Source organism: Tauraco erythrolophus, chromosome 23, assembly GCF_009769465.1.
Source record: "Tauraco erythrolophus isolate bTauEry1 chromosome 23, bTauEry1.pri, whole genome shotgun sequence".
Lineage (NCBI taxonomy): Eukaryota > Metazoa > Chordata > Aves > Musophagiformes > Musophagidae > Tauraco > Tauraco erythrolophus.
The window spans coordinates 5,386,296-5,401,102 of record NC_141487.1 but is presented as its reverse complement, the minus strand read 5'-3'; the positions used below and the strand labels follow the sequence as shown (position 1 = coordinate 5,401,102).

At 48.5% G+C, this 14,807-nt stretch overlaps 1 protein-coding gene across 1 annotated transcript in view; it reads right to left on the bottom strand.

The window, feature by feature from the left end:
* The window catches only part of SAMD11 (sterile alpha motif domain containing 11), a 122,873-nt gene extending 108,410 nt beyond the window's left edge, over positions 1 to 14,463 (bottom strand). Inside the window, exons 1-2 of the mRNA XM_086625581.1 lie at positions 13,665 to 14,463; positions 12,126 to 12,217 (exon numbers count right to left, since the gene is read on the bottom strand). Of these exons, the coding sequence (XP_086481707.1) occupies positions 12,126 to 12,217; positions 13,665 to 14,463 (891 nt within the window). The remainder of the gene's footprint in view (positions 1 to 12,125; positions 12,218 to 13,664) is intronic.
* Between the last annotated feature and the right edge of the window lie 344 nt (positions 14,464 to 14,807).

Sequence of the window (14,807 nt, the reverse complement as noted above, 5' to 3'; positions counted from 1 at the left end):
ACAGTAGTTACCCACTGAAACAATTTACTAGGATCAATGCAGGACAGGACCAGGACATTTAACCAAGACTGGACGCTTTCCTTCAAAAGAAAAGTACAAAGACAAGCCACCACAAACAGGAACTAGTTTGGGGAAGTCCTAGTGCTTATTATAGTGCAAGACCTCAGTCTTGATGGTAACAGTGGTCTCTTGCCCTTTTAACCCATAAATCTACATATTTCAATTTCCATATGCTATACCAGAGGTGCTCTCCCCAGCCTGTATATGGGGAAGCTGAATCATGGAAAGGTTAGTGCCTACGTTTCCAAAGGCTGTGCAAGGGTACCACCACTGCACAGATCTCTGATGTGAAAGGGAATAAAAGGCATGTGGGCCTGAGAAAGCATGTTTCTGGGTAAGTCAAGTTAAACATCTCAAAGAAGAAGTTGCATTTGAAAGCAAAGGTTGGAGAATGCAACGTGGGCTATCCTCAGCAGGGCAGAGGCCCAGTCACCTGACTGCCAGCCCACAGCATTCACTACTCTACTCCACAGGTGAACAGAGCCAGTACACGCAGGACTATTATCCCGAAGTGCAGGCTATGGCTTTGATTCTGAAGTCACATATCAAGTTTCCTTAATGGAACACTGAGTTTGCACAGTTATGTTTTGGCTTTAGATGCCTCTCTGTCCATAGCAAGATGCAGCAGGACTGCTGCCAACTGACATCTCAAAATCTGATGTCTGTTATATTGGGTGGTATATTCAGTGGTAATATAGCAACAAGTCAAAGCAAAATCTTTCTCTCCGAAGGCCCTATGCTTTGCCACTGAAGGGCATGGTTAGCAGCCATCTGATATGGTCCCTAATGCCAATTCACAGAAGAGCCCCGAGTACCCAAGTTCAGTATGCTCTTCAGTGCCAGCCAGCTCTATCCAGACAGAGAACAAGCCTTTAGAAAGATCCATGGGGCAGATCTCTAGGCAACAGAGCACGATTATCCCAGTTGAAGCTGCCACCTGCAACAAACAAGAACACCTGGATCACTTCCTTTCATACAGTATTTCCTACTCTTCCCGTAGCTACACTGGATGTGATACGGCAACAGCTCCTCTAGGTATACTCAGGGCCTTGTTTCCAAAAGCAGCCAGAGCCAGTGAACAGCAGGAAAGGTGAGAACTTGATCACAAGCTGGAATTGTCTTGCTTCTGTTGTGGGGTAAAGATGTGAATCCCAGCGTTTTCTGTATTTTGGAGTAGTCCATGCTTTGCTTCCTAGTGGGATTTGACACTTCATCATCACTCAACTCCTCTTTTCAGTGCACTTGAATCCTGGATACAGGCAGGACTGAGAATTCAGACTGCCTGTATCCTTATGTACCAAGAAAAAACATTCTACCATCAAAGTGTTCTGTTACCCTATTATTGAGGGTGGAATTATACATCATACAGATCAAGATAGATTTTGGTCTTAAGATACAGTACTCACACACAAATGTTTTTTAGACTCCTCTGTCCTTCCCTCTCTCTTACTTTGCTGCATGTATTTCCCTGCGATATGGAGGAAAAAAGTAGGTTTTGGTCTTGTTTCTAGAGCTTGGTGTGATAAGCAGTCCAGGGTATTAGGAGTCCTATCATAGCAACAAAATTACTCTCAAGATGCAAGTTTTTTGGCTAAAGGAAAAGCATAGTAACTTGTAGAGCATACAATTTCAAATATCCTTTAGCCATACTTTTTTTCAGATTCTGTAGTGGTTTAAAGCCAAAGCACAGACATCAATGGAAGAACTAAGAACTTTGCTCCCAAAGCAAGAATGATTTTTGCCCTCTGCACACACCAGGGGAGAGAAATGCTTACCAGCCTCATAGAATTACTTTTACTGAACTTATTTCTGAGAAATCCATCACGGCAAGGTGAGACTTCAAAAAACCAGATCCCCATTGCTGAGGCAAACAAGTGCAGATCCATACACTTCCAGCCTTGAAGTACCAGCTCATCAATTTCAAGCCAAAAATGCTTTGAGGAAGCACATTGTTAATTTGTATTATATTTTTTATTCAGAATTCAAAGCATTCTTATAAGGAGTATGCAGGCTGCTCTTCTCATTCTGGATGAGCTGCTTCTTGACTACTTGGAGACCACAAACTATCCACTATGTCTCCAAAAATCTCAGCAGTGGTGTTTGGAGCTGCACCTGAAGGACAGCACCACCACCACCAAAAAAAAAAAAAAAAAAAAAATCAGGCTTCTACTCTGAAAGAGCCAATTTAGCTTGATAAGAAACAAAACTGCTTGAGGGCCAGAACACACCAAATTTTCCATGCTCTGCTAGGTGTCCTCTGATGCACACCAGATTTTGATGCAAGCCATGCCAGTCTACAGATGAAAAAGACGTCAACAGAGTTAAACTGACATAAATCTAGACTGATTGTGATCTAAGTCCAATCCTGCATTCACACTGCCATGCTCATTTTAACCCACATTTACTTCAGATCAGAATATGATGTTACCAATTCCACTGCAGCTAAGCAGGAACACACCACGCATGGATGAGATCTCAATAGTTTTAGGCACTGAATACACAAGGAACAAAAAACTACCCAGCCATTCATAATATACAACTTTTTTTTTTTTAAATTGACCCTAAAACACTGTAATACTTAAGACGACTAGTGTACAATTTTTAAGTAACACTACTATTGTAAACTCCAGTTAATTGAACCATCACTGAAGAATCTTGTAGTGCCTTTCTTTGTAAGTGTACTTTACGGTTAAGTGGGTGAATCACAAGGGGGAAATAAAAGAGGAATTGATATAATAGTCCCCTCTGGGGAGAAAAAAGGGAAAAAAAAAAAAATACATTTGTGTGGTTCACTCCAAGTCATGGAAAAAGAGATCTCAAGAATCACAGCTGTGACAAATGGTGGGAAAAGTTATTGATCTAAAAGAATTCATTTTTACTATAAGGGCTGGTACTTTTACTTATTTAATAAAGGTCTGGCGTCAAATCACTGTGAATTTCAGGATTATCTAATTCTATCTAATCTCATTCAATCACTGATGCTCCAGACTGTGGCAGAAAGGAATGCTTGCCCTTTCCTGTCTTCAGGGGCTATCTCCGGTTACCCTAGCAACACAGCAAAAGCAGCTCCAACAGAGCTGAGTACCACCTATCACATTCATCTCCAGATAAAAAGAAAGGATGGGGTTACAAGGGAGTTTTTGCAATTTGATGGGCAGAGATAGGCAGAACAGCAGCTACCATTGGAGTGGAATCTACTCATAACTCTGAATTAGCAAGGCCCCAGAGACTCGGTGATAAATACAAGCTCCTAGGGGTAAGACACTCATAGACAGCAAACTAGGTCTGGTAAAGCAGAATGCTTGCTTTCAAAAGAAAAAGTTTTATACTAAGAAGCCATGGTGATTAAGAGGCCCAAGTTAACTGAAGCTGTTTAAAATCCCAGAGCTGCCTTTTGAATTATCTGAAACAATCATACCTCCCAGCACTAAACTGGGAATCAACTACAAGAAAACACACAACTTTGTTGCAGTGTCATCATTACAACTCTTTCAGATGTATTTTCTAGACCAAAAGGCTATCAAATGTCTCTTCTATCACCACATCTCTCAAGTTTTCCTGCTTCTTAATTTTCTGGAAGCCATTCAAAAAAGTTCTACCTTCCTAATTGATGAGCACAACACAAGAAATAACGGGTGCTGGTCACTGTCTTACATCTTAAGACAGAAGATGCTGTTACTCTTAGAAACGTCGATTAAACCTTACTACAAAGTCTTTTTTTTTTTTCCATTTTACAATTTCATAAAACAAAAGGCCATGGCAAGGCTCAGGTTTTTTTATATGAGTGGGCATCAGTGCAGAACCCGCTCACAACCAACTGCCTTCAATTTGCACGGAGGCACAACCTCTCTCTCCATGGCACTGCCCCTACATCACTTTCAAAGAGCTGAGCTCTGGATGCGCGCTGGTAAACACAGCTACTTCAGCCAAACACACAGGACACCTCTACGAGCAAAAGCTGCTGCAGCAGCACACATGCAGATGAACACCACTTTTTTCTGGTAAGCACACTGCTGAAAAAAGCAAGGCTGTTTGTATGAGCCCCTAGTCTACAGCAGCCATGGGGACCCAACCACCTTCGCTGATGTCTGTACACGTTACACCAAGGTGAGACTGCCTCTGGTGACCTGGCTTGTTGGCGAATGCTAGCACAAGTTTCTGTCTAGCTGAAGATGTAAAAGATTTAAAAAGCCTACTTTGCATACCAATTGAAGCTATCTTGACATCTTAAAATGAGGGATTTGATATATAGGAGTATTTTTGTACAGGTAATCAAAGAACAGGGCAAATTCAGGCTTGACAGTATTCCCAGATTCTGTGGCTTTGCATGCATGTGCAAAATAAAGTGAAATCTGTAAAACCTAAAAGTTCCATATTGACTAGCAGTAAAACAAATGAGCAAGAACCTTTCTTTTCATGCTTGGGAATTCCCTCCATCCATCCCTCCTCGTCCTCAGACATGTTACAAGAAAACCCCGTATCGGATTATATTTACGACCCAGGGGAATGTGCAATTTCCTCTCTGTTCTCACTGGTTTTGTTAAAATAACAGAGCCAAAAATAAACAAAGGAAATGCATTGCTCCAACAGTGGAACTGGTACATACAGAAGATTTACCTCCACGCAAGAGCAGTATAAGAGTAAAGTAGAGGTGCTAAAGATGTTCTCAGCTTTACTTACAAAACTGCACGACTCCTGCAACAATAAATAACTCTTCAGGAGATGTCTTTCATTATCCTCAATTGGAAAACACAACTTTGGGACCCAGAGCCCTGTAATGAGTTTTTCACTGTCATCTACCTGAAGTGAGGAAGGTGAGCATCTCCTAACAGAAAAAAGCCCTGAAATGGTGAGAATGGTGATTCTTCAGCTGTTGAATAAGTGAAGAGGATGCATTTCAGTATGGAGAAAGAAGAAGGGAGAGAAGAGGGCACGGATGCCAAACAAGAATCTTCTGTGCAGCAAGATGTTTTCCACATAAAGGAAATAGATTGTGCATAACAGCAACAGAATAAGACAATGCAGGAAAAAAAAAAGAACAACAAAAACAAATAAAGATAGAAAAAGGAAAAAAACTATAGACAAAACAAAGTGATTTTGCAAGCATAAAATTCTGACCAAGTATTACTTCATTAAAAACAGAGTGGCTCTCTTTTCCAAAGTCTAGGACCAATAGGAAATTGCTTCTCTGTTCTCTCTGACTCAAAACTAAACCAGAACAAGCAATCTGAAAAGTTCATCATTTCTGCAAACTCGAACTAGTTGATAGTTTTAAACCTCAGGAAAAGAAGAACGAACAAAGTTTATGAGGGAGTTAATTCTGATCCTTTAGTCACCTCTGCCATTTAGATCTCACGTTCACTAAAGGCATTTGCCACCGGGCTCCAAATTAGCACTAATCCCTTTGAATAAGGCCAGCAAGTTTGGACATAGACCACTGCAAATTAAAACCAGGTGTCTGTGCCCTGAAGCAGTAGAGACAGCCCTAAGCAGTTTAATGACATCTCTAAATAATTTTGACAGCAAAATTACTTATCCTGTGTCACCTTTACACTGCCCTTGACACACTGCTAACGAGATGATGTTGCTTTCTCTGCTTTTATATATTTATTTACCTATCTTTCTTCCCATGCTTAACTTTCTTTTCCTCAGACCAGCAGATTTTCTAGACCTGATGGAGTACAGCACAATTCACCAGGCAAGCAGTGCTAGCTGCAAAACCCATCCTGCATCTGCCGACTTAGTGTGTAAATCTGACTCCCACAGAGGCTGAGGGCTCGGAAACTGCCTCTTCCTACAGCTGAGCCCACCAGAGACCGTCACGCCACAGTGTCACAAATGACACTCTGTCTTGGCTCTTCCAGGGAAACACCACCACGCACAAGTCTGCCAGACAAGGAAAAGCCCTCTGCACTCTTTATGGAATCCCAGCAGGAGGAAATTTGCTCGCTTCAAGCAGAACCCCTCATACACGCCAACAAACGCATAAATATACTTCCACTCTCTTTCAGAGAGGGTTAGCTTGGCCCGTTATTCACAAACACCTCACAGTCACTAAACTGAACTCACAGATGGATCTTCCTCTCTCTTTCCACCATTCAAGACCTTTCGCATTCAGTTTCTCGTCACTGCTCACTGGAAAAGCAAAAATCTTCACTACTGCTCTTGTGCTACAGCAAACCTCCCCCACTTGGAACTCCTTAAAACCCACTGTAAGACAAAATTATTTTCCTAAGCCATAGCTGCTTATACATATCTGCTGTTCACTCACAAGACTGCAATCCAATTAATATTTTCCTTTCCAGAGGGTATTTAATCATCCACAAAATAAAATCCTTCAGTATTGTGCTGGCACTCTTAGTGCCATTGATCTGGGTTTGTTCTGCCTCTGCATAAAATAATGGTCATTTTAGTGGTGCAACACTCATCTTCCCAATCTCTGACAGTGGACAACATCAGGCAATTGCAGCGTGACCTGTTCCTGAGCTGAGTTTGAGAATCATTAGGAATAACTCCCAATGCAGAATACATTTAGGAGCATCTCTGGTATCCACGCTGGTTCCCATTTCAAGCTGACAGTCCTCCCCTGTGACATGCCATATGACCCAAAAGCAGTTGATTTTAGGGACCCTTCTGTGAGAGAAGCAGACATACATGTTCCCACTGCCCTTGGATTAGAAAGCCTTGCAAGCTGAGGCTATGGACTGAAACACAGCACCTTTCCCCAGTACTGGACGGGATGTGTGAGTCTCTCATCTCATTCAAGAGCACAACATACTTTATCTCCAGTTTCTCTATAAAGGTGATGTCTGACAAATAAACTTTTGTCAAGCATTCAAGTTTAGCTTACAAGTTTGCAGTGCAACATACACACTCTAAAAATCACTTGAGTGAAGTCCATTAAAAAACAAAACAGAAAAAAAACTAAACTAAAATGTGCTGGATTAAAATCAACAATCCAAATCAGCATGAAACCACAAATAAAAGTCAACAGACTGTGCCAAAGACCTTGGGGGAATAAAAAGGTTTATAAGTGTGCTTTACAGAGGGGCTTTTTCCACATTCATAAGGCAGCCCCCAGAGACACGAAGGCAAAGTTATGAAAACAGTCTCCTTCACATAAACCCCAAGATTCTCCAGCTCCGATCCTTAAGTCCACAGAAGCTCAGAAAGGAACCTAAATCTGATCTATTCAGTTAAAAGTAAAATTTCAAACTTAATCCTGCTTTTACAGGCAGCCAACTAAACTTTCCAGCAGGCAATGTCCTCTTCTCATAGGAAAGTGCTCTTGCAAGACTCATGCTCAGCGTGGGAGACTCCTCTTTTTGGGTCAGTCTCTGAATTTGGATCCCGCAAAACAGGGATCTACTCAGTAGCCCAGGGATCTCTCTTCTTTTCCCCTGCGCAGCTCTGTTTCTGGCTTTCCAGGCAAACTGTGGAGCAGCTGGGTGGCCAGGAGGGCATCAATGAGGAAGGGCAGTGAATGCAGCTGCAGCCAGAACCCAACAGCACAAGTCACACAGAGCGACACTTTGGGGGAGATGCAGAGCTGCCTTCCACCCCTGCACCTCTGAAACAGGGAGACAGGAGAATGGTCAGAAATCTTAGAGCTAAATAACAGGGATTTTGCTCAATACTGGCATTCAAATTTTTAAGTAAACAGATAGTAACTTTTTCCATCCTTGACAAAGTCTTGGACTAATGCCTTAACCTCAGGGGTAACAAAAGAAAACAACAACAATGATGACAAAAAGCAAAAAGAAGAAAATAAAAAAAATCACATATAAATCAACTCAAGAGCAAAACACAGCCCCAGTAGGCAAATGAATTTCCACTGTCATTGATAAAAGTTATGCAGAACTGCCATGTGTCTTGACACGCAACAAAGGAGATGGGGTAAAAAAAAAAAAATTAATTCTATCGTGCTTTTTGTTTTGTTTGAATATGGCCATATCACGATAGCTTTTTGAAAGCTTCTTCACCTGTGATCTGAACCTCGAATCTCAAACTCCAACGTGGGCTACCTTTCAAACAGACAACAAAAGGGAAATGATGGGAAAAGAGGATGAGAAGCAGCCAACGACCAGTCCTAACATGCTTTCAGAGGCAGCATGGCTAGCATGAAAAACACAGTAAGGGTCACACTCTGTCTGACAAGGGAAACAATTAAAGTATGTCTATCGTAAGGAATGCCTCTCCTCTGTTATACTGGATGCGCGATGCTGGACTTTGCAAATCTCAGATATTTTGTTTGTGCAATAAAGATTTCAGTGCTGTTCTCAAGACCACCGGGTTTCCCCCTCCAGCTGTCTAAAAAGACCACTGCCAGTGAGCACTTTCAAGTCCAGCCCCAGCTGTGGGTTTGAAAGTGGAGATAGAGAGAATGCATGAGTGGTATTTGGAGCACAGAGGGAAGTTTGATGGGGACAGAGGGAACCCTGGAGTGAATGGATTTCACCAGAATAGAATGGAATCCATCCAGGGCTCCAAACAAGATGAACTGTGTCTGCCCAGAACAGACAAGCACAAATATGGGGCAAAAACCCTGTTCGCATCTGACAACTTACTTTGTGAACGCTTGGCATCCTGCGCCTCAAAAAAATTGAAGGGACTGAGACCTGTGCCATTTCTCCCCTTCAGATCTGAAAAACCTCGGGTACAAAGGCTAGGGTACCAAGAAAACGGGACAGGAAAATCAAGGGCACAGTCACCCTCCAGAAGCGCATGGGATGGGGTGAGCGTACAGTGTGCCCCATTCCCCATCTCTGCAGAGAAGAGCAGACAGCGCTGCTCCACGCGGGGACCACTTCCCCACCAAAGCCTGTGCCATGCTGCCTGCACACCCGGCTGGGAAGGAGGGCTCTGCCCCACGCGGGGACCACTTCCCCACCAAAGCCTGTGCCATGCTGCCCGCACACCCAGCTGGGAAGGAGGGCTCTGCCCTTCCAGCCCCCAAAGCGGCACAGGGGATGCCCGCCCCAGCCCCGGAGGCAGCCTCCTCCACTCCCCCGTTCCGCACGGTCCTCCCTGCATCCCTCCCAGCTCGGAGCGACTCTGCGGCCCAGAAGGGCCCTCCTGCATCCCCCTGCCTTCCCCCCGCGCGGCAGCGGCTCCCCCCTCCTGCCGCTGATTGATGGATGCCGGCGCGGGGGCGGCCACGGCCGCGGCCCGGGGGAGGAGGCGCCAGGGCGGCCGGCGCGACGCGGCTGCTCCCCCTCCGCCTCGCAGGAAACCGGCGGTCGGTGGCGGAGCTGGCCCCGGCGCCGGCCGCTGTCTGCAGCTGCAGCAAACGAGCTGCGACGGGGCGGCGGGGGGCGGCGGGGCCGGGCGCCGCTCCCCCCGGCACTGCCGGCACCGCGGCCGGGGGCGGCGCGGCGCCAGCCCCAGCGGCCCGGGAGCGGGGGGCCGGGGGCCGCTGCGGTGCTCGCTGAGGTGGGACGGGGGGCTGGGAAGTGGGGGCGGCCCGCCCGCCGGGCTCGGCTTTAACGAGAGGAGCGGGACCGGCTGGGAACGAGTCAGGCACGGGGGGTTCGTGCAAGGCTCAAGCGCTGGTTCCTCAGGCGCGTTTTCCCACCCGGGTCTGTGGCACGATGCAATTTCCTTTCCAGATCAACCCCTCCTCTCCCCAGCCCCGAAAGAGACCCAGACTGGGCCTCAGAACAGTGGCTGCTGATGATTAAAGCCCCTGACACTACCGGTCTGATGGGACAAGGGTGGCAGGGCTGGCTAAATTGGATGTAACCTTTCCCGAAGGAAGAGCTGGGCCGGGTTCTTGGAGCACTTCCTTTTCTGCCTGCAGTTAGGAGATGGGGGAAGATGAAGATGCCTACAAGCAGCGAGCTTGCCCCGTTACAAGGCAATGCTTGAGTTTTTCCGGCCTATTCCTGCTGTCCAAGGACTGATTTCGGATCGGTAGAACCAGCCGCTGAGAGAATCAGCTCTCCGTCTCCATAACCCCTATGTGACAACACAGTAGCACAAGGACCCAGGCATTGCAAGTCTCTTCTTACTTACGTTATAAAATATAAAACATTTCTACGTTTTCAACAGCCCTTTGATCTCAGCGGTGCTTAAATCAGTGATCACCAAACAGGGAAAGATAAACTGTGCCCCATTTTTAATCCTCCTCATGTAACGGTTCTGAGCGTGCAGTGCGTGTAGCTATGACAAGGCACTACCAAAAGATTTCAGGTTCAAAATGTGAAATTGTCATTTGGTCAGATATATGTTCTAATTACAGCACAGAAAATGCAGTAAGCACTGAGAAACAAGAGTTCTAGTAAAAGCTCTCATTGGGGCTTGCCTTTGCTGTGCAAATTCTGACAAACCTCCCTTAACTAATTTATACTGCTGGGCAAGCAGTAGGAGGCAAGTCCACAAGGATTTATTTCTTCTTTCCCACAACTATACCAACCTCTCTTTTCCTCTATCTGAACTTCTCAAAGTCAGTTCTATTTTAAAAGACACTTGTTTCATGCAGAGCTGTCTTCCCATTTGTAAATGCATAGTATTCTTGTCCAACTATTAAAAATGTCGCTGCTAGGAAAGTGCCATGTGTCATTTTGGCTACCACATAATGCAACCTAGTACCCAGAAAGCAGCTGGCAGACTGTCATCTGGTCAGACACTTCTCAACACCACCAGCAACGGTGGCACATTGGTTTGGTCTGCAGATCGCTGCTCGTTGGCCTCTGGTCAACATGACTGGTAACTAAAGGATGTGCAAAACTCAAAACTGGAGAGAGCTTATTACACTGCATCACACTTCGCCCCGTAAACTCAGAGGCACTCCATGAGTCCATGGGAAAAGCCAGGTTCCAGTCTATCTGGTTTGCTGGGTTTCCAATACCACGGCAACACTGCAATATAACCAGTAAGCCCAATGGGCAGTTATCGCTTTAGTATGGACTGCGGCCACACAAAACAGACGGCAAGAGACTCGCATCACAGAGATGGTACCTTCACAGGAATTCATGTAACTCTTGATTACTGCTCTAAGCCCCTTCCCACGTGAATATTTGTACACGTAAGCACGCACGCACCTATAGACTATGCAGAAATAATTCAAATTTGCAATTCTGTCTGTCGTGCAGAATCACAAGGACACTGCATGGGAAAAGAGACTGTCTGTTGGATCTCGAAACCAAAAAAAAAAAGAAAAAATGGTTGATTTCAGTGGATGAAAGTACGTAAATTTCCAGCTGCATCTGTTTCTGCAGTGCTACTGACAATGATTAAAGTCATGGTGTTTTTTTCAGACCAAGACCTGCTTTAGTTCCACAAACCAACAGCTTTGCCATCCCGTTTAGATATTGTTGTATTTTATGGTTATTTTTATGCATGATGAACTGGTTTTAATGCCTTAGTTTACTATTATTTCAGTACTTTTTATTTATATCATCAACATCTTTTTCATGAAAATGTTGATGTCGCACAGAGATTTTGAAAGTCTCAGGATAAAGGCAGACAGCAGAAAACAGAAGGAACTTGAAAGTTAGGAAGAAAAGATCTATAAAAGCAGTAACTGTGATCTACGACATGAATGTTGTAAAAGTTGTAAGCGTTTAAGATGAGTTCGTTCCTCCTCTGGTTTATCTAACAAAATTCACTAGTGGTTTGTAAACTGTAGCTGTTCTGACTCTAACACCAAGGTGCAATTGTAACAATGCCCTTTTGCTTTATTTAGCCATTTTACACCTCTGCACAATACACAAAAATGAAGGGGTGAGAACAGGGAAGAGGCTACTGAATGATTTGCCATTTGCGTATAGGCAGCTTCCCCTGAAAACCACACAGTCACACTGCGTGTTGCATCCTTTAGGCCACACACTGCTCTTCCCACCTGCTCTGTGTGCAAACTCCTCTTGGCTAGCCTTTAACTGGACTGCAGGTACACCCACGGCGCAAGCAGTGCTCTGGCAAAGACCCAACGACTGACAGTTCCTAGCCCTCAGAGATCACGGTTTCATGATCACAGAAGCAAAGGGATTTTTTTTTTTAAGGGAAAGAGGCGGAGGAGAGGGGAGATGTCTTAACTAAAGCACATAGTTTAACAATAATCTTACCACTGGAGACGAAATTCGACACCCAGGGCAATCACAGATTGGAGGATGTACCTGTAAGATTCCTTTGGACATAAGAGTCTTCAAACTTTTCCCTGGATGCAGAGCAGAAAAAGAAGAAGAAAAAGGAGGATCAGCACCTTCATAAAAGGGAAGTATTTAGCCAAGCGGGAGTCGGGGGGGGGGAGCACGCCTCTCCTTCCATACAAACACCCCTCCCCTTGCCTGCCTACCAGCACCCCCTACCCCCGCCTGCTCCTTCGTCGAACTTTCTCCCCTGCAGATAACCGAGGAAAGGGGCACCGGCGCACCCCTCCTTAGCCCCTGCCCAACCTTGGTACCACCGCTCCCGCAGCGCGGAGAGAGCCGAGGCAGAAGGCGCACCCGGAGCCCGGGCGCAGCGGCCAGCCCGCGCATGCTGCGCGCACCCGCGCGGGGCTCCGCGCTGCCCACGCCGGGGGACGGCCCTGCGAGCGGGGCAGCCCACTCGGCGCCTCCCCCCTGCTCCGCCGTCCGTTTCACCTCGGTCCTCCTGACTCACCCCAGAGGAACTGGGACTTCCCGAAGGCGGCTGGGAGCCCAGTGATAAGAGATGAGCGGAGTAACGACAATTAGCGCGGCCCCCGAAGTTACTCCCCTTTTTCTCTGGCGATCGATAAACACGGCGAGGTGTCAGTCACCTCCTAATAGCTCCTCAGACCCCCGGGCTGACACCTCCAGCTCTCGGCTAATTACGCGTCGCAGCGGCTTCTCCTCTCCGCGCCCCCCCCGCTCCCCCCCCCCCCCGCCCGCAGGGCCAGCCGGGTCCCCGCTCTCCACCTGCCGCCCGCACCAGCAGCTCCGCCGCGCCAGCCCCGGTGCCGGGACTGCGGCGCTGGCTCGGGCTGCACCGCAGGCGGGCGGGGAGGGGAGGGAGGGAGGGAGGCAGGGCAGGCTCCCGTCAGCAGCCGCCAGCGCCGCGGAGGTCCCGCGCCACCCAGCTGCGAGGGGAACACCCCCTGCGCCCCGCCCGCCGCCCCCCGTCCTCACCCGGCGCGACGGGGCTACGCGCTGCCGCTCCCCGCGGCTCTGCCCGCCGCCGGCGCGCACGGGCGGGCGGCTCCGCGCCCCCCCCGCCGCGGAGGAGAGCCGCGGGGCGCTAACCCCGCACCCCGCGATTTGCCTCCTGTTTAAACCTCCGCCCGCACGAAATGAAACTTCTCTCCAGAAGAGAGGAGCACCCCCCTCCCCCCCCCCAGCCCCCTCTCCCACCCCAAAGCGACTGTTCCCAAATCGCTCGGAAAACTTCGCCGCGCTCCGGAGAGCCCGGTACCGAGGCGCTCGGCGAGGGGATCCGGTAGACAGGGACCGGGGGTGCGCGGGGGAGGGGGGCACGGCCACAGGAGATCAGGTCTGAGCTCCCCCCCGTGCGAACGCTAATAGGCAGTAAGCCTCCCCCTTGGATCCGGCTCCCAAAGCATGGGGGCGAGAGGGAGGATGCTGAGGAAGAGCAGAGCAGCGTGGGGACCCCGGCACAAGCCGAGCGGTGAGCAGCGCCTTTACCTTTGTGCCTGATGCTGCGCTTCCAGTCCTTGGCCGTCTCCCTGCCGCTGACAAACTGGAACTCGTTGGGGGTGAGCCACTCTCCCCGGTACCGGATAGAGGGTCCTTTGCTCCCCTGGCACAACTTATTGATGTAGAGCAGCGCCTTGTTCTCCCCGCACTCCACCTCGATGCAAGGCTCTCCGTTGTCAAAGAAGGGCTGGAAATCCGGGATGGAGGAAAACCTCTCCAGCATCAGGTCCTCGGGGAGGTGGTGGGGGTGGTGGGGGTGATGGGGGTGGGGGTGGTGGGTCTCGTGGAAGCCCAGGTACGCGCGGTGGGCAAAGATCTGGTCGTAAGCCGGCGGGTGCGGGGTTACCACCGGAATGGCAGCGGCGGCCAGAGGGGCGAGATAGTCAGGTAGGGTTTCCATGGGCTGGTTAAAGGCTGCCAGGGCCATCTCTTCCCTGTCAAGTCGCTCCTTCTTGATAGCAGGCATGGTGCTACTGCGCTCCCCGTGCGCCCTCGTCTCTCCAAAGCACAGTGGCTCTAATGTCTCCGGTTCAACTTGCCCCCGCTCTGTCTGGAGTTTGGATGAAATGCGCCAGCAGCAGCAGCAGCAGCAGCAGCACAAGCACCTTTGGCGCTCGGGTGCCGGAGGTGGCTGGTATCCCCCGGAGCAGCCCGCTAACAAATCTCCTGGGCTGGCTCCCCAGCAGAGCTGTCTGGGATCCCTCTCCCACGGAGAGGCTAATGTACCGTAGACCCGGGAGCTGCTGTATGGCTCGCAGATCTGCCCCTCCGGACTAATACCTGACATCTCGGAGAGGTCTCTGCTGCCGTAGACATTATTTTGGTTTAAAAAAAAAAAAAAAAAAAAAAAAGCTTATTGATTCCCCTAGATCGACCCACCTTCTCACCAGGCTGGAGGGTTCCCCGCCGCCCACCCAGCCCCCTTTCACCCTCCCCCCCTTCTTCCTTCCTTTAAACTGACACCTGGTTTATTTATTTATATGCAATAATTAAAATTAAACGCTGCGCCCCCGCCGCCGCTCCGCCATCCCCTCCCCTCCCCTCCTCCGCCGGCGCCCGCCGGGCGCGGGGAGGACGGTGCCCCGGCCGGTGCCGGCTCTCCCTGCTCTGCCCGCGGGGCTCCAGACACCC